Genomic DNA, 22811 nt, shown 5'->3' with positions numbered 1-22811 from the left:
GTCACTGGAGGTGGCGATGGCTGATCTTCAGTTCAGACTCACTGAAGGGCATGTTCACTCATGAAGGGCTCTGCTGACAGCGCTTGGCCAAGGGAAGTTTATGGTCTGAGACATCTTCGAACAGCTCTTTTTCTCCAAAAGTAATAAGCAAAATGGAAAACTACCCCTCCCTACTGCTTAGTCTTGTGCCCTACAGAGAATGTGTTCATTTATATGTAAAAGAGAAAAACATTCACACAACTACGTGGTTGGTTATACCAAACGTGGCTCAATCCTAGACACTATGGAAAAAAACTAAGGCAAAGCAGCTCAGGCCACTCAAAATAAAACACCATAAATGCAATGCAGAGTTACAGTAAAACAGATTTTTAAAGTAAAAACCCACCCATAATTCACTAACCTCTGGTTACTAATATTTAGCTTTCAGCAGAGAGATGTTATACTGGTAAGAAAGGCAATGGGAAGGGACACTTCACCAAGAGACAAAAAACAACTCTGTAGAATGTAATCTATAAAGCTCATATAGAGTTAAGAATCCACAAAAATATCACAACCTGAAAAAGGTCTGAATCTCTAAAAACAACAGAACCCACTATATAATACTAATTTCAACAATCACCAATCTCTCACAATTACCACAGAGTAAAAATTCTGTCAGAGTGAAACATTTTACAATGCACACTAAAAAAGAGCTAGTAAACCACATTTACGGAAATAAGATGACGTACATTGCTTACATCAAGCAAACACTCCTTCCTTTCTCAGAAATAAACCTGAAACTACTTCCATTGCTATATTTGTTTACGAAGCAAGTGACTCAATGAACAAAAATCTAGATTTAGAAATTAGATATTTTTAAAAGTAAACATCTTGCTACAATCGATTTCACCATGAGAAACGTAAAGAAAACAGAAATTTGAGGCCCGTTCTGTGTAATGCTCTGAGCACTGTACTGAAGCACGCACAGGACATGCACTTTCTGCAAAGTTTCTTTTTTTAAAAGACACAGGTGGCTTTTCCTGCTGTACCAGGTTGAGAAAGCTAACATTAGTCACTGAACTCCCATCCTGAAGTTGACTCCTGTTAACAGTCAGTCGAAAAGGAGGAGGTGAGACGAGGAGTTTCAATATATCCCTGTAAAGCCTTTCTTTTTCTTACCTCCTCCTTAATGTTAAATCGTGACGGTTCTTGTCTGCTTCGGTTTGACCGCCTCACCCCATAAACATCAGGGTATTCTTCCCACATCTGTAAAATTAACAGACCATGCATAGATCTTTTTTCCTTTTTATCTTGACCCCCCATTTACTATTTTCCTTACTGGAACATGTATTTCAATTTAAGAGTATTCAGGTAACAGAATACTAAGAGGACTGTTTTGTTAGTTTGATGAGGGAATAAGCAGCCATCTTTAAAAAGAATAAGGCATATTATCCCAGAACACATTAATGTTTACCAATGCCTCCTCATTACTAATGGCTATTAAACTATATGGTACACTGCTTACTCATCATTAAATACACGTAAACTTACAGCTGAAGAAAATGGCAAAAGAACACTGGCTTCTACTAAAGACAAAGTATTTCCTGATGCTGAAGTCCTATTGTTTCCATTCCAGCTGTGGCTGCATCCTGACCCATCTAAAACAGTCAAAAAAACAAGCAGGGCCCAACCAAGTCAAATTAAGTAAGAATCAGGGTGTTTATTTCTTTAAATCCTTCAGGATGGGTAACATGCCAGGTACCTGTAAGTTAGGTATTTCTAACACTTAAGTTAGAAATTCTCAGAAGGAGAATCACTGCCACCTTTTCCCAACACACCTGATTTTATTTTCCTGGCAGTTCAGGAGCCCTTTGCCTCCAAGAACTATTTTTAGTAACAATTCTCACTAGTGATCAAAGTTTAGAGGAGGAATTAGTTGAAGAGAAAATTTTTTCCACAATATATTTTAGCACCATCTTATACAAAGACTCAGGCCAACAAATGCATAGTACAAATATTCAAGGCCCCTCCTTCCTCAGCCTCTAACAGGCTAGCCACCAATCTCACACTCCATCCAACAGCAACGTATATTGTATTCTTTTAATAAAATCAACCACTCATACGCAGAACACATCTGAATGCACTGTGGAATACCAACGTGAAAGTATTTAACCAGAGTTAAATGTGTAAGAGATGCTTGAGAGCCAAAATAAAAAATGGGGGTTTATCATTAAAACACGGGTGAGGCCCTGGCTGGTATAGCTCAGTGGACTGAGCGTAGGCCTTCGGACCAAAGCATCACCGATTTGATTCCCAGTCAGGGCACATGCCTGGGTTGCAGGCCATATGCCCAATATGGCGTGTGCTAGAGGCAACCACACATTGATGTTTCACTCCCTCGCTTTCTCCTTCCCTTCCCCATCCCTCTGAAATAAAAATCTAAAACAAACAAACAAACAAAAACAACCCACAGGTGAAAGCCAAGGGAGCACTTTATCAAGTGACTTAAAAAACAAAACAAAAAACCCCTGAGTAAGCTACAGAAAAACAAGGCCTCCATAAAACAAGCAAGAGGTTCCCAGAATAGGCATTTTAGAGCTCGAATCTGAGCTAATCCCGTAACCCAGTGTCTTCAGTTTTTGAAGGTGAAGACCAATGGCCTTAGACTCATCTGAGAGTCAGAAGACAAAGACCCAACCACAGGAGTCAAGAATAAGCAAGTGGTGGGAAATCCAGGCCGAAGAGGCAGCAATGCAGAACACTGACCAAACCTGGCGGGGGAGGGAAGGAGACCAACGGCTTTACTCCAGTCTCGCCGGCCAGGGCCAGCGCCCGCCCCAACCCCTCTCCGAACCTCTGNCAGTGTCTTCAGTTTTTGAAGGTGAAGACCAATGGCCTTAGACTCATCTGAGAGTCAGAAGACAAAGACCCAACCACAGGAGTCAAGAATAAGCAAGTGGTGGGAAATCCAGGCCGAAGAGGCAGCAATGCAGAACACTGACCAAACCTGGCGGGGGAGGGAAGGAGACCAACGGCTTTACTCCAGACTTGTTGGGGCCCGCACCCGCCCCAACCCCTCTCCGAACCTCTGCTGGAACTGGGAAATTAGTCAACACAGGTACTTACGGGGCTTTCACTAATGGCGGTGGCTGCACTATTTACTGTCGCCGCCCCAACTAGTCTTACCATTTAAAAACATTAGGCATTTGGGCTGCACTACTGAGACTTTAATCACAGTAGGCATTGTTAAGGCATGCATCCTGAAGTCATCTTAGCCCTTTTGAGGGTTCATGATATTGAATTCAATTCTTCAATGAAAGGGCTACCTTTCACATGTGTGGAAGGAACATGTCCAAAGGAAACAAAGAACCTTCTTTAGAAGCTCTCCTTTTAGAGCAACAATCACTAAAGTCACAATCCAATCTTTCTGTCTAGGATGTATATCATGTGTTAGCTGTATTAACTTTGTATCACCGATCACCTTAACTTTAAAAGTATTATTTTAATATGTCTGTCTAAAGCTGTATTTCTACGTTGAAATTCAGTCTTAGTAATGATTTCCCTTCTTTCTTAGTTCCCCTTTCTCTTTATAAAAGGCAAGGTCTTTAACAGTTAGCAGTTGAGAGCGCTAGACAGTCAACGCCATTTCCATCGAGTTTTACACACACAGCGGTCTCCTTTCCCCTGTGCAAATAAAGAACTATGTGCAGAAGGAAGTTACATCCAAACTCATTTCTGTCCCTTACACTGCATTCAAACCTGGGCTGCGGCCCCTGGGAGAGAGCACCTGGTCTAGACGTCCACAGGAAAGCAGGCTGAGGCACGACGCCCTGTAGGAGGCCCAGGGCAGCCTTCTGCTACAAGTCTGGGAGCTAAGTTTCGGCATTTAATGACACTCAGAGCGAGATTTCTCAGCAGCCCTCGGGTCTTTTTGAATAAAGTCGGTCAGCACCTGAACTGCCTCCTGTGAAAGGCCCGCCCTGCAGAGGAGCAGGAACAAGGCAAGCACTTGAGGGTCCCATGGCCACTTCTCCGAGGATCAGTTAATCAGCAAGGACAACTTTCGCTCTCCCGCCGCTAACACGGCCCCCAGCATTCCCCGACCTCCCACCATCTCCTAAGGGTCGCTCGCCATTATGCAATGGTTACGCTGGGAATGGAATGGAAGCATCACGGTTAATCCCAATTTTGCTCCAGTTCAAGGCAATTTTATTTTCTTAATTTTAGATTTTTGAAGGTATCCTGCAGAACCTGCAGTTAATTTAAAATCATTTGTACTGCTATGAAAACCTAACTGCAGAGTATCAACTGGTATCTCCCAAGAACAAAAACTGATTTAGCATAAAGCTTTTATTTTCAAATTTCTGAAAGCAATATTCTTATGTGAATCACTAAAAATACCCAAGTGTCTCAAAACGATATTTTAAAAGATCAGCTGCATTCTTATGATTAATTAGACCAAGTCATTAAATTTCCCCCAAAACAAATGCATCTTAAAGTATGAGCATCAAAAGAAAAATGCTGAGAGACTCAACCCACAGCTTTGCATTCTGTGCTCAGACTCTTCTCTGCTGAGCGAAGACAGCTACCTACAACTGCCCAGGGGCAGGTGGCTTTTCCTCTGTGAGAAGCGTTCCTCTTCCATGTTCAGAAAACAGAAACCGCCCTGATCCTCGGATTGTGATTACCCGTGACATTGCTTTACAACTGCCTTTCAGTCACCTGTCAGTGATGCGCTGGTGTTTTTCGGTGTGGTGTATTAAAAACAATCTAACCACCTTTTTTAAATGTTAAAAACCAAAACTACAGGAATTTGTCCGCTGCCCTAGAATTTCATGGTTTATGTAATTATTTCCTTTACAGCTGATGATCAGCTAGTAGAGCAGAAAGCAGTGCCCACTTATACCCAGAGACAGCGTATTATAGAAAAGGCGGCTGCAGTGTTTTCAAGACACCTCATGAGTTTTCCTTGGGAAGTAAAGGTCTGCTAGCTGGTCCCAGCTGGCAGGCAATTTGTACGGTTACAGCAAAGGAGATACCTTCTTCACATCAGCTATCCGTTCCTTCTTAGAGGCTGGCTTCTCTTTGGCTTCCGGAAGGACTGGCTGGGACTTGGAACCCGCTGATTCGCTCTCGGATTCCGACTGGCTCTCCGAAGACTCAGAACTGCTGTTTGACTCGCTGCCATGTCCACTTCCCGGGTCGCTGCCCTGCTCACTCTCCGACTGGCTGCCTGAGTCTGAACCTGAAGCTTCTTCAGATGCCGAATGACTTGATTTAAAAAAAAATGTAAAGATTTAAGAACTGCCATATAAATCTGTTTTAAAAAATCTGAGCAGTAAAATAATAATGGATACTAATTTTAATTAGTATATAATAATATACAATCAAAATCTCTAAATTTACTCTTATAGTCTTATATTGCAAATAATATCACTACTATTAACTTCAACATCCCTATTAGCTACCATTTGTTGAGTGCTTGTGTGAAGCCATGTACCAGCTAATTTACAAAGATTCATTCTTAGGAAAACTCGGAAGGGGAATATTATTTTCTACTTTATTCCAATGAAAAAACTCTGAAGCTCAGAAGTGCTTAAGTAACTCTCCAGGTGATACAGGAAGGATGTGAAACCAGGTCCATCTGTCTGAATCCACCAACTTTATTTGTTTAGTATCATCCCTCCCTCCACAAGACAAACAAACAAACAAAACCCAACACAGAACAAAAGTAAACCAAGGCAGGGTGACCCAAAAAATAAGACGGCAATCTGGCTGCAGTTTTCCAATCAGTGTCCTCAATAATAGGTGCTAATCAGACTTGTCTGGGCAGCTCCGTAAACACACACACATGGACCTCCAAACCAGAGGTCCTGCCTGGGAATCTCCTGCAGTGAGTCCCAGACCTGGAAGATCTAGCAGAACAAAATAAACAAAAAGAGCATTCTCATTCTAAGGAGAGGGCCTAATTCGGCACAGACAGCTCCTGGCTCCCACACTCCCTGCCCCTCCTCATCCCCAACACCCCTCACAGGGAGGCAACCTACGCAGGTGACAGCAGAAGCCACAGACAGGAACAGAAGGCTGTCGGGAGATTATCAGCTTTGGGGCCTAGAAGGCAATATACCCTCCCCTCTCCAACCAGGAGAAAGCACTCCAGGAACCATGCTGGCAGGAGTAAAGACACTTTAAGAGAAAGGACATAAGGGGGTGGGCATATCAGAGGAAGAGGTGGAGATGGACTGCTCACTCAACTCGGCTGCCTGAAAACTGTTTTTTTCAGCCCTGACTGGTGTGGCTCAGTGGGTGGGGCGTCCTCCTGCAAACCAAGGGGTTACATGTTTCATTCCCGGTCAGGGCACATGCCTGGGTTGCAGGCTAGGTCCCAACGGGAGGTGTGCAAGACAGCCGATCATTGTTTCTCTCCTCTTTCTCCCTCCCTTCCCCTGTCTGTAAAAATAAATAAATAAAATCTTTAAAAACATTTTCTAAAAAAAACCTATCTTTTCATTTCAGTTAGAATGAGGTGAGGCAGAACCCAGAGTAATATTAACTTAACAGAAAGGTCCCCAAGTTTAATAACCAGGAGACAAGACGCGTGGCATGAAAGCCCAAAAAATCTAGAAGGGAGGCTAACTAGGACTGACACAGAAGTCCTGTGTGAGCCACACTAAGCACAGCGCAGTATGGGGCGATGTGTTAAGATGAGAAAGCCATGACGGTAAATGGGGAAGGGTAGTCTGTACCTTGGGAAAGGGGGATGTGACATTTCACAAGTACCATGCATCACTCTAAGTGCTGTACATGTATCATTCCGCTTATTCCCTGGAACAACCCTCTTGGGCATTACTATCCCCACACAAAAGAAGAAAAACTGAAAGGTCTTAAGTGCCTCCGTTAATCACATAACTTAAAAGTGTGCAGGATGGGAGGAGAGCAGGAATCCCTCCCCAGGTCTCGCTCTGAAGAGCACATTCTACTTTACAAGAGAGGTACAAAACCTTAGAGACTCAGAAAGTAAACTTTTCCCCCTTGTGTCAAGTCGCAAACCAGCCAGGCCCCCCGGGACCAGTGACTCAGCGTTGTCAGGGCCTCGTCACACTTACTGACTCCTTGATCCACCCATGGGAGTCCAACCTGCAGCCCAGGATGACTGGGAATGCGGCCCAACACAAAATTGTAAATTTACTTAAAACATGGTGAGATTTTTGTGTGTGTGTGTGTGATTACATGCTGCAATATATTTAATGTGAGGCCCAAGACATCTCTTCTTTCTCCAGTGTGGCCCACAGATGCCAAAAGGTTGGACCCCTCTGCCTAAGGTGACTGACTAGTCACTCCTCCACCTGTAACCAATGAGAAGGCGTCACCACGCAGAGAGAGAGAGGAATGCTGGGTAGCATAGTTAGAAAGCGAAGACTCCAGTGTCCATGGCGTGGGTCTCAGTCCTAGCTCATCTCAGACCTGTGCCACCCTCTGGGCCATTATCTATACGGTCATGAGCAAGAAATGACAGCTATGAAAGCAGCACTCTACAAATGCTGATCTCTTACCCAAACATGAGAAATTTCAGAATTTCACATCCAAGCCCCACCTCCCCTTCTAACATGAAGTTCTTCCCAGCTGGCTCCCGTGGGTGAGGCAGTGCCCACGCAATCCACGGCACTGGTTGGAATTTATTAACAGCTGGAACTCCACCAAGTGCTCACAGAAAGGTACTGAAGCAGCTCCAGGAATGTGCTTGTAAGTAAGGGATTTAAAAAGGGCTATCTGAAAGGGGCGTCACCCATCACTTATGCATTCCTCTGTTCCAGCGACACCGAACCACTTGCAGAGCACACAGTAACCCCTGGAGCGGTCACCTCCACTCCTTTCTTCTGCACCAGGCTAAGTACCTCTGATACTTGAAGCCTCCCGTACTACCCTCCCTAGGAAAACACCATTTGTGCTCTCCAGCTCGAAGCTCAATGCCTATGAAGCACTCCCATGATGCCCTGTCTCACTCGGCATCTCTGCCACAGCAGTTATTACCCCTGGGAACTGAGAACAGGCAGCCGGGTCTCAACCTGAACTTCAACCCCCATGCTCCGAAGGCTCTCACTTGTTAACACATCCTGGAGCAGAAAATACTTGTTTAAAAAACAATCAACATCTCCACAGAGCTCCAGAGCTCTCCAGAGCTCTCTCCACATTTAAGGCACTGATTGTCTAATTATTCCCTCAAAGGACAGGATATTTCTTGAAATATTATGCAGCTTTGCTATTAATGCCTAATTATAATACCAAACACTAGTAATGCTAAATTGTAGTTTGCAATGCTGATTCAGTGTAAGATGTGAAAAATCCACGAGACTGACAAGTAGGGTCAGAGTTCAGTTGATGAGAAATCCTTTCACTAAGCTTTCACCTAAACAATAACCTAGTAAAATTACCTGATTTCCAATGGTATGAATAGTTGTAAGGCAATTAAAAATAGAATTTTCAGAAATTACCCACCATAGATAAAGAAGCCTCATGAAAAATAAGTATCTGAACCTGAACCTAATATAAAATAATACTCAATGTAAACTGTAATTGAAAAGTAAAATTTAGGAAAAAGAAAAATCAGTATCTGAAACTTATTCAAAATCTAAATTAGAAACAAACTTCCCAATTTTTGACTGAACAATACAAGAAAAATACAACACAAAAATAAATGAAAGAAACTCAAGTCAAAACTGAGATCTCACATCCCAATAGAAGAAAGAATGCTTATGGAAAAAGTTTAACACTATTCACTTGTGGATAAAAAGAATTTGGTAGCTCTTCAAAATCCATTTTGAAGCTGGCAAAATGGAGCCGTTAAGTTTCTGCCAAATGGACTTTGAAATCAAGCAGCATCAATAGCTATTGTTCCATTTTTAACTTTTTAATCTCCATTTCCCAAACGGCCACAAGAGGGCAGCACAGCAACATCCACTTAAAAGACCAAGCACGCGGTCCTCTGCCCAAGAGCTGCTGCCATTTCAGCGCTTAAGCGTTTATTTTCCTAAACTTAACAAAATGGCTGAACTACTCGGCAGAGCAAGTTTTTGTTGTTGCTGGTGGAGGTGGTGGTCAAAGCAAACTCTGGTAAAACCACAAAGCAATCTATGCTGAGATTCCATAAAACGTATTTATAGATTAAGCTCTACCAATGATAAAGAGCGAATATTTTTGGAGCACTCATGTGCAGACACACACAAAAATTCTTCTTTAACCCTTAGGACCAGATGAATCATCCTCATTTTACAGAAGAGACTTAGCCCAAGTGTGTGTCCGTGATGCCATGATCCCCACCCCCAATCTGGAACCTCTAAGCGGTACTGCCGTCCCACCACACCAGTCATTCTTCAGTTCAGCAGATTACTATTAAGCTGCCCCAGGCCGATGGCTTCCTTCTAATTAATCACCTCTGAGTCAAAGATCCTTACGTCCTCCTCCAAACTCTGGCTCAAGGTCTGTGATTCTGAAGACTAAGCCACCTACATCATAAACAAGGTTAAAAGGCAAGCAACAGAGAAATGTCAATGTATGACATACACAACAAATAAAGAATTCCATACCAAAGGGAAAAACAATAGAAAACTGAGCAAAGGAAACACATGCAACTACAGAACAAGAACTGAAATGGCCAATAAATTTATAAAAAGGAAATTAAACTTCACCCATAATTTGGGTTGTGTATATGACAAAATTATTTTATACTCATTTGCTCTGCAGAAATTTTGGAAGTCAGATATTAAGTGATGGTAAGAAAGTAGGGAAAACAGCCCTGGCTGGTATGGCTCAGTGGATTGAGCACTGGCCTGAGAACCAAAGGGTCACAAGTTTGATTCCCAGTCAGGGCACATTGCCTACGTCGTGGACCAGGTCCCCAGTAGGGGGCACATGGCAGGCAATCACATAGTTGTTTCTCTCCTTCTCTTTCTAAATCCTCTCTTCCCCTTGGTCTAAAAGTAAATAATAATGTATTTTTTTTAAAAAAAAAGAAAGTAGGGAAAACAGTATTCATATACCATTATTGAAAAAGTAATCAGTAGAAGCTTTGGAAAGCACCTTGACATTATTCAGTAAACCTCAAAATATCCGTATGTTTCATGCGATTGAACCTGTGGTGGGTATGTAACCGGACAAATTATCCAACTTATGCAGCAAGTGGGCTATACAAAGTTGGTCAGAGCTCTGCTCCTAAGATAAAAAAAAACCCTAAGTGTTCATGTATGAAATACAAAATGTGAAATACTCATGCTATGCAATGAACTAAGATGAGGGAATGAATTAGATCTATAACTATCAACATGACAATTTCAAAACTATGTTTTTTAAACAAAATAGATTATGTAAACCATGTATGCTTTAATGTCTTATATGCCAATTTCATGAAATTGACTGGGGAGAAGGGCTAAACCATATACATCTAACTTTCTTAAAACTTTAATTGTATTCTTGGCACTTTTCTGAATTTCTCAAAGAAGAGTTTTTTTTTCTAACACTGCAGACTGATCAGTATTCAAGAGCGGACTCACCTAGGGTTCAACAGTTCTTCCAGAAGTTACTCTAACACTGTTAACATACAGATCCTCTTTCCAGAAAAAGGCCTATGTGTAACAAAAATGTCGCTTACAGTTACAAGGGATGAAAGCCAAGTCCCATCAGCACCTCTCAGACTGAGGAATCCAGTGGTAAAGTGAGGTGGGGGCTGGGGGGGGTCTACCTTCAATAAGTATGTTTCCAAAATTCCCAACTGGTGCCGGATAGAAGTCATCTTTATCACGCTCCTTAGGGTGCATCAAACAAATGACATTCAGGCATACATATCATTAGAAGAAAATGAATTGTAACAAGAAGCGTGGACAAAGGACAACCTCCCCAGTCCAGGCCTGGCGATGCACTAAGGATTACATGAAGGAAGAATAAAAGTTTCTACACAGGCAAGAGCAGGTTAAGAGACTTTGCAACCCACAAGCAGTTAAAAAAAGGCATCCTGAGGGGAAAATCTCTCCCTTTAATCCGCCATCCTCAAGTGACCTACTCGCATCCATTTAGAACCCTGAGGAGAGATGGCCTAGTTTGAACAGCAATTCCTTTCAGCCCACGGAGTCTTGTCTTTATTAACTTCCACACTATAATTTTTAGACTTTTATAACACAGCAACTCCAAAGTTCAAAGGAGATTTCAAGGCATGGGTGCTAACCTCAATCATAAATTATGCCCAGAATGTCACAGGAAGTGGGGTCCCTGCATCACAGGAAAAAAAAAAACAGAAAAGGCAAGTGCTCACAATCTTCTTAGTAACAGCCAACATTCACCATGTCGAGCAACCTGCTCAATGTTTTAGACCAATTTCTCCAGTGCAGTATTACTGACTGGTTGGGCTGCCCAGAGTGCTGTAGGGTGTTTAGCAGCACCCCTGGCCTCTGCCCACTAGATGCCAGTTGCACCCCAGTCCACCCAAAAACATCTCCACACCCTGTCAACTGTCACAGGGTAGGCAGGGGACACCCCTAGTTGAAGTGTGATTTTATTTCAGTGCTTCGGAAGTGTGATTTTATGTCATTCTAACCACCCTAAGAGATACGTACTGTACATTCAAGAACTATTCCCCTAAAAGATACACCTATTCCTAACCCTGGCTACGCAGCAGACCCATTTGGGCGACTTCAGACAGAACTAAAGCCCTAAAATCTAATCAAGTGTGGGCTGGTTTCTTTTTAAGTGATTCTGGTGCAAAGTGTATTTGCAAACTAAGTTTAGAACAAAGAAAAAAGGGGGGGAAGCAAAGTCCAATCTTCACAAAGGGGAATCCAATTGTGCAAGGACAGAGTCCTCCTAGGTCTCCAGGACACCACCTCCTGCAGCCCACCGGGCTCCCGCCGCCATCCTTGAACCACTCCCACACTGCTTCTCCAGCCAGCACACAGGAGCCGCACTGGCAGCTGCATTTTAACTGTGAGTCTTCTGATGTAAAATTATGGCCTGTTCAACATTGTCTGGCACCAATCACACCTACAGTGCAGTGATTTTGAGTTTCTGGTTTCTTTCAAGTAAGCAGAGTACCAATTTATTCTAGATTTTTAGTATGTTCCACAATCTCCCATAGGGTGTCTCCGTACCCATCTAATTGGACAGCAACTTTTTAAAAAATATTTTATTTATTTTTAGAGAGGGGGAGGGAGAAAAAAAGGGAGAGAGACATCAATGTATAAGATACAATTGGTTGCCTCTCACACACCCCCTACTGGGCACCTGACCGGCAACGCAGGGTATATACCCTGACTGTGAATCAAACCTGCAACCTTCCGGTTCATAGGCCAGCACTCAATCCACTGACCCACACCAGTCAGGGTTGACAGCAACTTTTGACAAGATGTTTAAGCGGAACCAAACCGCCAGTGTTTGACTGCAACTCTACCATTTATTCTACCTTGTGCCTCAGTTTTCTCATCTACAAAACAGACTTGTGAGGATTACTCAACTGAACATATATACAAAGGACACAGGTACAATTGGTTGCACCAAGCTATCACTAAATCTTTCCAAAGGAATCAACTTAGTTTTCACTGAAACACCTCTCGGGCCCCTTTCGTCGGTTGGTTTGATGTTTAGTTGAAATGCATGAATACAAGCCCAATCAGCATAAACAAATTTGAGAAGTAGCTACTAATTCTTGTTAAGTATACACAAGTCAACTAAAGGAAGAGAAAGGCAGGTGTATGAAGAAGCTCAGCAGGGTGTAGGGCCACCCACAGACCTGCAGAGGTAGAGTGCTCATGGACAGTTGCTTTGGAGCTGGTTACCTCTGCGGAGGTTACTAAGGCATTCTGCTGCACTAACTCCCACATTAAATAAAACAGCACTCAGTCAAATGTAAATCTACTGTTACTTTTTTTATAAACTGCTCACCACGGGCTACTGTCCCTCCAAAAGAAAAGATTACTGGCATTACAAACACTGCTGGACTTAAGAAATAACCCAACAGGTCTGGCCAAGTAGCTCCATCAGTTGGAGCCTGGACCCCCAGGACACCAGGATTGTAGGTGTGATCCAGGGTCAGGCACAGGCAGGAGCCGCCAACCCAAGAGTGCATGAATGGGCGAAGCAACAGGTCCATGATTTGCTCTCTAAAATCAATACATATACATTTTAAAAAAAGGAAAAAGAAATAACCCAACGAAGTGCAAAACCCTGAGGTTCATTTTCACATGCTATCCTCTCATTTTCTTTTTAATGCTGGTTACATTTCACAATCCACCAACAGCGACAAACACCACTCTAACTGCTCCCCAGAGCAGCCATGTCCACTCATACAGCCCCTGGCTTTAGTTACCTGTAACGGCTAGAGAGAAAGGGAGTTCTGAATGGACTGCAACTGAATTCAAAGTTAATTCTGGAAACCGAGCTTTTGCAGGCATTGCAAAAGGGGAAGAGGTAGCACTAGAATTTAACGCAACTTCAGGTGGGAAAAAGCCATCAGCATACACAATTTAAAGGTATACTACAGCTGGATCCAGCAGGACAAAATGCAGAAACTTCCTCTTCCATCAAGCACACAACCCAACCCCTATTTTGTTTCCAGACCTCCAAACTCAAGCTGCTGTTAAAACCGCCCAGAAAGGGAACTGAGAATGCTGCATAAGCAAAGGAAAGACGAAGGGTTAGGAAACAATATAAAGACAAGAACTCTGGGCTCCATCAAAATATCTGAGACACGTGGAAATACATGGAAATGTATGGAAACAAATGCAAATTTAAAACACATGGACAGCTTTTAAGTTAACTGGATCCCAGGGGTTGAACTGACCACTGGTATTTTTAGAAGCTTTAAGATCTGATACTAAAATGAAAAAGGAAGAAACAGAATTCAATTGTTAAATTAAAATTCAACCAAGTTCAATTTAAAGATCTAATTGGCTTTATGGAATCATTCAGGAATTGGGCAGCATGCCAGCTAGCAAGCAGAGAGGAGCTCCGCAGGGCTGTACAAAAAGGAAGGATTTAAAGGCAGAAAGGGGGCAGTACGAGAAAATTATCAGCAGGGAATCCACAGCTTCTGGCAAGGCCCCGCCCACAGGCACACCGAGATGAAACTGAGCAGACTGCCGCCAGGCTGACTGGTTAAAAGGCGCACTTTTGGAGAAGGTTGAAAGTACAATTAGGTTAGGTACTGGGTCTTGGTTTGCCGTGTGAGGGCTTTCACACAAGTGACTCGTTTTGGGGCCTGTTTTCTCTTTTTTAAAACACAACAGACTCATTAACCACAAAGGAAACAAAGGACATGGAGGAAACCCCCCCAAAACCCACAAATACCAAGACTATACAGTTCTGACATAATAAACTGGACTTCAGACATTTCACTAAATAAAATATACAGTGCCAATATGCAGACCAATTACCAAAAGCAAGCTACAGCCAATATAAACATTAGTTGTAAATGTTATTGCTGTTCCATTTATACCCGACCAACACTGCACTTTGACATTCACTGTTGACTCTTACACAGCCTGAGAGGGAAAATGAGGCAGAGGGTAAGCCAGGGCAATAATCACTAGCCCCAGAGTAGGAAAAAGGGCATTTGCTCAGAGTGACTGCCAAGCGATAGGACTAGCTCAAATGAGAGGCTGCTTGAGTCCAGAAAGAAATCACAGACGCCCTTGAAGGGTGGTACTCTCAGAAATTCTAGGAGAGGCCTGAGTGCAAAACACACACAGCTGCAATTAAGTAAAAGAAAGTTCATTCCTTAAAACCACCTGAACTTCTCTTGTAACTGGCCTGACCAGACCCCTGTCGTGAGAGACCAGGACTCCAACCAAGGCCCTCGGAGACAACCTAGCTCTTATAACAGGGCTTAAAAAGTGCAAAAGGGTTAGAATGTAAAATGAAGCATTAGGAATAAAATTAACGCTACTAACAGCTTTCCCTTATGAAGCACTTTCAGTAAGAGCAAATTGCAAGACTTCACTGGCCTCAATTCGGGGAAAAGTTTTCAGCACTAGAGTACACACTCTTGCCAGACCCTGAGGGGACAAACACATCACCAAAGACCAAACAACCCACTAGAATTGAATCCAAAGTATAAAATCTGGACTCTCCTTAGAATGATGCCTTACCCAAGGCTCTTCTTCAGTATTCACGCCTGAAGGCCAGAGTGATCACGTGAGTACCCAACCATGGAGGGGGGGGGACCTCTCTCCGGGAAAAAGAATTTCAATATTTTCAATATGAAATAAAGTCCAGATGTTGCTTAAGTATCAAAATAAAGTGACCCTTAGCCGAAAATGTTAACTATAAAATGCTAAATTGCAACTGTTTAGAAATTTAGCACGCCTCACTCCTCCATGATTTATTTCATAAAGTAATGTCGTCACTCAATAAAAAACTGCACTCAAGGTAGACAGTACTGGAACTTACTTTTGACTTTAGACTGAATAGGGAGAAAGGTCCTAACAGACATTTAAACAATGTATTCCAACCCTAGCATTTGGTGAGTCACTTTTGCTGAAGTATAAATCTGACTTCAATGCCCAGTCAGGCTGGTGCAGGAGGAAACTGCTCAGCTGTAACAAGTACTCAGCAGAAGTGAGCCAACATAGTTATTTTTATTCGCATACAAAATAACTTGGGTAATTAAAAATTTTAAAGAAAAATAAACTGTTAACCCTCGTAGGTGGCTTGTGGAAAGAGATGAAATAACCACCAAAAAGCAACATTGTTTCTTTGCTAAAGTGCTCCCCCCTTTAAGAAAAGCTAACTGAACTCTTAAGGTTTTCAGAAAAAAAAAGACCTTTAAAAATTAAAGTACTCAACAGACATCACACAGAGCAGTCACACAATCTTGACATTAGTAAAAGGTTTACTGTGCCACATTTTATGGGAGAAATGACTGGAGTTTGGAAAGCTCAGGTGGCATTAAAATGTATCACAAATGTGAGGGAACTGCCGCCTTTGGGGGTGCCCGGGGAAGACACTAATTGTTAAATCATGAGCTTCGCATACTGGCAGGTATAATGCCATTAAACTTCCAAGTTCACCTCTCCAGCAATACCTTCTAAAACCTTACCATAGTTTTGCCCACCTTCCTGTGATGATGTAATCTTTACAAAAGATGTTACTCCAAAGAGCTTAGTATCAATTGAAAACTACAGATTTTCAAAGCAAGAATCCAAAACAGAGAGATCAACACTTTTCCACTGTGGACACAGGAGGAAAACACAGAAAAGGCTCAATGAACAGACCTCAAGGAACCATACTCTGGTTCTTTAAAAATATATTTGGCTCACCTGACATGCAAACAGTTCCTAGATAAATTGCTACATTATCAGATGGATTTTAACTCACATAGTAATGATACCTATTTTAGGCTAAAGCATCTCCAGCAGAATGGTTTAGATCCTGGAACATGACTTCACTGACAATTCTATATCACCTTTAGGAATTTAAGGAAAACACAAAAAGGAATTTACCAAATATGAAAATGTTAATGAAACTACTTAATCTTAATAAACAAACAAACAAACAAAAAACCTTTGTTCTTGTTGCTTTTCATGAACTTCAAGAAACTGGAAAGGCCCTAACCACGGAGGATGTGGCTCAGTTGGTTGGGTGTCATCCCTCAAAGCTAAAGGTTGCTGGTTCAATTCAGGGCACATGCCCAGGGTTGCCTGTAGGCCCCTAGCTGGGGCATTTAAAGAGAGGCAACAGACCTCTTCATCTCCACCTCCCTTCCTTCCCATCTCTTTAAAAATAAAACACCAACTATGATCAAGTTCTACAGTATTTGTCTCTAAGGCTGTTAAGTGTGTTACATTTGACACATTTTAAAAAATCAACTTACAGCCCTGACTGATGTAGCTCAGTGAACTGGGGTGTCTCTCTCAAACCAAAAGAGGCTGGCAGTTCAATTCCCAGTCAGGTTGCTCGCCTGGGTTGCAGGCCAGGTCCTCAGTTGGGGGGGTGTATGAGAAGCAACCAATCCATGTTTTCCTCACACATCAGTTTCTCTCCATTTCTCCCTCCCTTTCCCTCTCTCTAAAAATAAGTAAAATCTATTTTAAAAAATCACTTACAGAACCTCTAATGATCAAGTCTATAAAACAAAAATAAAAACCCAGTTTCACCTAAACTTTCCATAAAGTATCCAAAGAATTCTTCCTAAAGTTACCAAAACTATGAGAACTTTCAAAACCACAATGAATTTTACACCTTTTATAAAATGACATTCAGAAGGGACACATCTCTTTTGAAGTATTTTACTAAAAAAACATCCGGCCTATGGCCAACTACATAACACTTTACTCCTGCTAGTACTAAAAGTACTCAATGCCCTTCAAAACCTCTGTAAGGTTGGGTACTAGAAAAAGCTGTACTAATGCTTTTTCTATTGTACCTCTGGTTGAGTACAATAGAAAAAGCATTAGTACAGCCTTGCCTTCATGCTTAAATTAATTGTGCCTGTATAATGTCATTGTTGGTAAACTGATTTTTTTTCAAACCAGAAATCCTTGCAAGGGTTTCCAAACAAGATGGGCCACAAGAATCACCATAGTATTTTCAAGTTTATTGGGACTGAATGAAAATATCCAGAATGCAGATTCTGAGATGTTTTCCAACATTTTGCCAAGTGATTCTACTATCAGCTAAGTTTCAGGAGTCACTTTTCTTTTGTACATGCTATTAAAGCTTTAAGGGTTGTTTTTCTGACATCTATTTGCATAGAAATGAGTGCCTAAGGCTGTATTCTATTTTTTCAAAGTTAAACTAATATTAAGTGAAAATGTTAAAGACATGTTCTATCCCATTGTTCACCTTAAAAATAAACCACTATGAACATACTGACCTGAACTTTACTCCATCAAATGCCAATTCAGAAAACGTACGGTACCAAGTAAAATTACACGGGGACAAATTCAAATAATCATTCCTCTGTTTATAAGCCATGTATTAAAACAACTCTAACACCTGCTAAAACGTTTTGATGTAAATAAGTCTCCTGATAGTGAAGCAGTTTTGGTAAACAGTGCAAAACTAATCACATTGAACATTTAAAAAAGGGGGGGGCCTCTAGGATACCAGTAAAAAAGCAAAAAAATGCAAAAACGGGCAGTTTTTTAATTTGAAGGTTTCCGACTGGTCCGTTTTACTTTCTCCAAAAGTAGCAGGTACTTCTAAAACAGAAAAACCATTCCCAGGAAAAGTAAAAGAATACGTGCTGCAGGATGTAGACGGCTTGAAAGGGTGGAAAGAACCGCCAAAAAGCAAGACCATTCAGGGAAGTAAACTCCCCACGCCGACCTCGCAAGTCCGAACTCAAGACCCCTTTCCTTCCCGCTCCCCCTCCAGCTGCGACTCGCGGAGCTGATGAGGAAGCACCTGGGCTGCGCGCGCAGCACGTCACCACGTTCACTCACGTCGGCGGCGAGACGCCTGACGTCACGAGGCGGGGCCGACGCTGTTGACCTGCTGTTACCAAGCGTGCGACCAGCCAATCAGCTTTCGGCGCCGGCGCCGGCCGGCCTTTGAACTCGGCACGGCAACTTCCTGCTGTTTGGCGAGTACACAGTGCAATGCAGTATGTCTGTCAGCGCTGCGGCACAAAGGAACAGCCATTTTGTGACTAAGCTGGACCTGCACCAAGATGCCAGGGGCTCGCAGAGCTTATGCCAGGGCTAAGTACCAAGATGCCCTTTATTTTAGCACCAGAGGACCAAAAAACGAGAAGTGGGAGGAAAAGAGGTTTTGGTATTTCAGGTTTCAATTCGTTTTATTTTCAGTCTTGTGAAAACTCCCGATCCGTAAGAATTAAGTGTCATAAAATGGCTGCCACTTAAAAAAAAATGACTTTTACAGTCCACAAAAGCAAGTGCAGTTACCATTTCCAGACACCCCAGGGTTTCAGAATAGCTGCTAAAAGCTGAATGTCACCGTACCACAGGTTACCAAAATAAATCTGGTTCAGAGACAATTTGGAGATAAATTTCATACAGGGTTTCAGTTCTTAAGATAAACTGCAAAGGCGGAGGAGTCCTAGAACACAGAACTCTTTGTGTGCACACACACTTCCATTCTGGTTCCCTTCTCTCCTGCTTCCCTTATTTGACATTATTTAAGCCACCTGAAAATGTCAGTTATTTAGATGTGTGTCATATACATTTCTGCAGAGACCCATCACTACAACTTTGTTTTAAATATTTAGAAATTTTACAGGTATCAACTATTTTTTAAGTCTTATTTTTGAAAGTTAACTTTCACTCTTCAAAAGCCATGCTATATAAAATATAACATTGTACTTAAATATATCCTTCAACAAAATACAGGAATAATTTACGTAATCACTGGTTAGTACTGAGTTTTTTCCAAAAAGAGTAAACTTGCACTCAATCCCTTCAGCTCCTAAAAAAGTTCAGGCCAAAGTTTACTTGACCTGCAAACTTCTCCCTTCCTCTTGTGCAAAAGTGGTTTTTGTAGTAAAATACTATAGACCTTGCGACCTAGAAACAGGTCCTTAATGGGGAAATTCTGATGGATTAAGGAACAAAGTACTAGTTAGAGACAGTCTCCTTTATTTTTTAGCTCACTAAAAACAAAAATAACAATGTACTACAATAAAACACCAATAATACCCTTTATCTTTACAAGTTTAAAAGGAAGTGATGTCATAGTTATGTACATGTGTTAAGGTATTCAATTTAGGGTAACCATAATGCAAGTAAATTTAGAACTTGAAGGTGTCTTCAAGGAGTCTTGCAAATAATTTGGGGCATTCATCAGGTACAGGAATCAAAATATACTTGACAAAATGCATTTAAAAACACACTATGCTTCTTGTTAAGATGTAACCCCACTGCCAATAGGTAAATACATGACAGCTTCATAGTCGTTTTCCAGGTGAAAGGAATTATTAAAAGAATAGCAACACTGCTTTTGCTTTTTAATTAGAAAACAGAATTTGATCCACATTAACCACAACCTTTGCATAAGAAAACCAAAAGCCATGTGAGACTATGCAAAACACACTCAAGGGATTAACAATTTTAGGTACTGTATCTTTAGTAATGTGTCAAACACCTGTGGGGATTCTTATGTCTTCAAATCACTATGACTTTTCAGAAAAATCAGTTTAGGATTAGTAGTAGAGAAGTTCTCTGTCCTAAATCTAACCTGGGTTATTACAAGGGCAATGGAGTTCAAAAGACAGCACCAAACTATGTGACAACTCAGTTTGCAAAAGAATGTGGAAAGGTATTTTTCAAAAAAAGGGTAAACTATTTGAAGTCCAATGAAACAGATAAAATTCAACATTTGTAATAAACCATGTTAAAAACTTTCATATTCACTAACCAATAGCAAACTGTTATTTATTTAAAGTTATAACAGTAAAAGCAAAAGTAGGAAGAAAAATGATAATCACATTCTTGTTAACCACATGATTTAAAATTCATACCATGACAACTTACAAGAACACAAGAAAAGCAGTCGTATACTTTCAAAAATTAACATACAGATCATACAAACATCTCAGAGGCTTTATTCTTTAGGCACTAATATATACTCCAACAAATGTGAAACAAATCATGATTTTAACAGTACATTTGTAAGCTTCAGAAGATAAAGCATTCCAAAAGACACTGTCGAAATAAATCAATAAATGTAAAGCAGCTACAACTAAAGTGCTAGGATAATATACTACATCTACCAACCAGAAAACATTGTCTGAATGTAAGCATACAAATGTAACCTTAAAATATTTTAAATGTAAAATATACACTTTTAATCACAGTAACAAACACAAAGCAGAAGTGTATTAGGAGTACTCCAGGATTTCTGGGATCACAGATTTAATTTCATAAATGCAGGAACTGTAACCACTGCCTAAATGTTGATAAATCATACAAAATTTCTTAAAATGTCAAAGGTATCAAAAGAAATATAGAATCAAGTAAAAATATAAACTGAGAGGCATCAGTCAAAGGGTTCCATTTGCAATTTCATTTTAAAATGTACATTTTTTCATTCATATAACTTTCTCAAATGTCTATTTACTATAATTTACTACCACAAGGCTCCTCTATGGCCTTCAGTTACAAGTTTGGGAATCCTAGTTTCTTCAAAGAAAAAATTTGCCTTGTATGTAAAATGGTGCAATGCAGCAATGGCTAAACCGACAAGGTCATTTTTCTACAGCACAAAAACCTAAAACCTGAAGTTTATTAACAGAAAAACTGTAGTTTGCAGAAAAGGCCCCCTTGAATAAAGGTACCTTACCTTTAGACTGCTCTAAGAGGCCTTAAGTCAACTCAACTTTCATAAATTGCTACCAAAAAATTAGGGTGTGGCATATTAGCAGTCTCAAGGTCACGCTTTAAAAAACGAATTCAAATTATTAAAATACTTAAAATAACACAGACAGCTATCCTTGTCTGTCAAGGTAAACAATGTAAGCTGAGGTTTTCCCCAAAAAAGAGAAAAAAGGAAGAAAGTTGATAGCTCATACCTCGATGCATTGCTGTGTGGCGAACTGTCCTCCTCTTGGCTTTTGTCCTTATTTCTCATCATCTTTTAATTCTTAAATATTAAGGGGGAGGGGGAATCTGTTTGCTTTGAAGTCCTGTGCCCAGGTATTTACTGTCAAAAGTTGAAAGAAAGGTAAGGTCCCAGCTTCTAGCTATGGTTTCATTATCAGGAACAAAGTCCTGACCACGTAATGATAGTGTTATAATACAACAGCGGTAAGCACCAAAAAAAACAAATATTTCTATTTTTACCTTAAAAAAAAAAGAGAGGGGGATAAACCGAACAGGGCAATCATCTCTATCAATAAGGAAAGTTTCTCAAAGTAACACACTGGATACAAATAACAATCTCTGTATCTTATTGCGTCATACAGGAATTTTTCGTATTTACAAAAAATAAAGCAAACTTTAACATATAGATCTTTAAAATAATCACTAACGATCACGAACTTACCTGATCCATGTAGTAGGTCCAAAGCAAGAATCCTATCTAGTAGTAGAAAAATATCAGATCCCAAGTAATTAAAAATAAAAACAAAATTCCCCGCTAAAAGACGAAAAATAAATAAAATAGCCCTCAAATATGTTGACTGTTCAAAAAAATAAAGCAACAATTAATACTAAAACGGGTACGAAGAAAAAAAACCTCATTAGGAGAGCGCACAAAAATGGAGGTGCGCCATGGCTTCTAAGCTGGAAAAAACAACGACCTGGGCTCTCAGTACGGCTGCTTCTTTCCAGCAAGGCACGAAAAGAAAGCTCCTAAAAGCTGCTTTTCTCCCTAAAAAAGGTTCCAATCGACCCCAGTAAGTCACCAGGAGAGGCAGGGGGCTGCGGGGGCCCCCTGAGGCTGCTCGAAAGTTAGGGAAAGTTGCGTAAAGTGAGGCAAAGGCAGGGAGCACAGCGCGCTCTCTCTAAGGCACAGCCGCCATCTAGAGCCTCCTTCCCAGCTCTGAGAGCTCTGCCTTTGATTGACACTCTCTACATTTACCCCACAACTCAGGTGATGTACCATAGACCCACCCCTTCATCTCCACCAAAAAAAAAAAAAAAAATCTTTCATCCCAGGGAGCCTGAGGACCCCCCACCCCACACCTCTCTGCCCCTCCAGACCACCCCATCAGAGGGAGGGGGGAGGGTTTCTTAACCCCCTCTAGCTCAAGCACCCTTTTTAAGCCAGAGAGAAATGTAATTTGCTCCTTTTGTCTAAAGATCTGCTAAATATTTCAGTCCTTGAGCTAAAATAACTTCCTCTCTGGACAGGAAGTGCTGTTTTATAAAGCCATTTTGAAGAGGGGATAATTC

General features: G+C 41.2%; 1 protein-coding gene across 7 annotated transcripts in view; it reads right to left on the bottom strand.

The window, feature by feature from the left end:
- Positions 1–22558, bottom strand: part of CHD2 (chromodomain helicase DNA binding protein 2) — an 83875-nt gene extending 61317 nt beyond the window's left edge. For 3 of the 7 annotated variants that reach the window (XM_037053697.1, XM_037053698.1, XM_037053695.1), the window contains exons 1-3: positions 17834–18000; positions 5019–5250; positions 1159–1245 (exon numbers count right to left, since the gene is read on the bottom strand). In XM_037053697.1, the coding sequence (XP_036909592.1) occupies positions 1159–1245; positions 5019–5250; positions 17834–17934 (420 nt within the window). In that variant the 5' untranslated portion in view covers positions 17935–18000. Of the gene's footprint in view, positions 1–1158; positions 1246–5018; positions 5251–17833; positions 18001–21487; positions 21619–21960 lie in introns of those variants that run through there. The other 4 variants (XM_037053691.1, XM_037053692.1, XM_037053694.1 and 1 more) reach the window with 2 other exon arrangements.
- Positions 22559–22811: the final 253 nt, after the last annotated feature.

Source organism: Sturnira hondurensis, unplaced genomic scaffold (assembly GCF_014824575.4).
Source record: "Sturnira hondurensis isolate 20B ecotype Veracruz unplaced genomic scaffold, ASM1482457v3 Scaffold0007865, whole genome shotgun sequence".
NCBI classification, from domain to species: domain Eukaryota; kingdom Metazoa; phylum Chordata; class Mammalia; order Chiroptera; family Phyllostomidae; genus Sturnira; species Sturnira hondurensis.
This window is presented reverse-complemented; position numbering and strand designations above follow the sequence as displayed.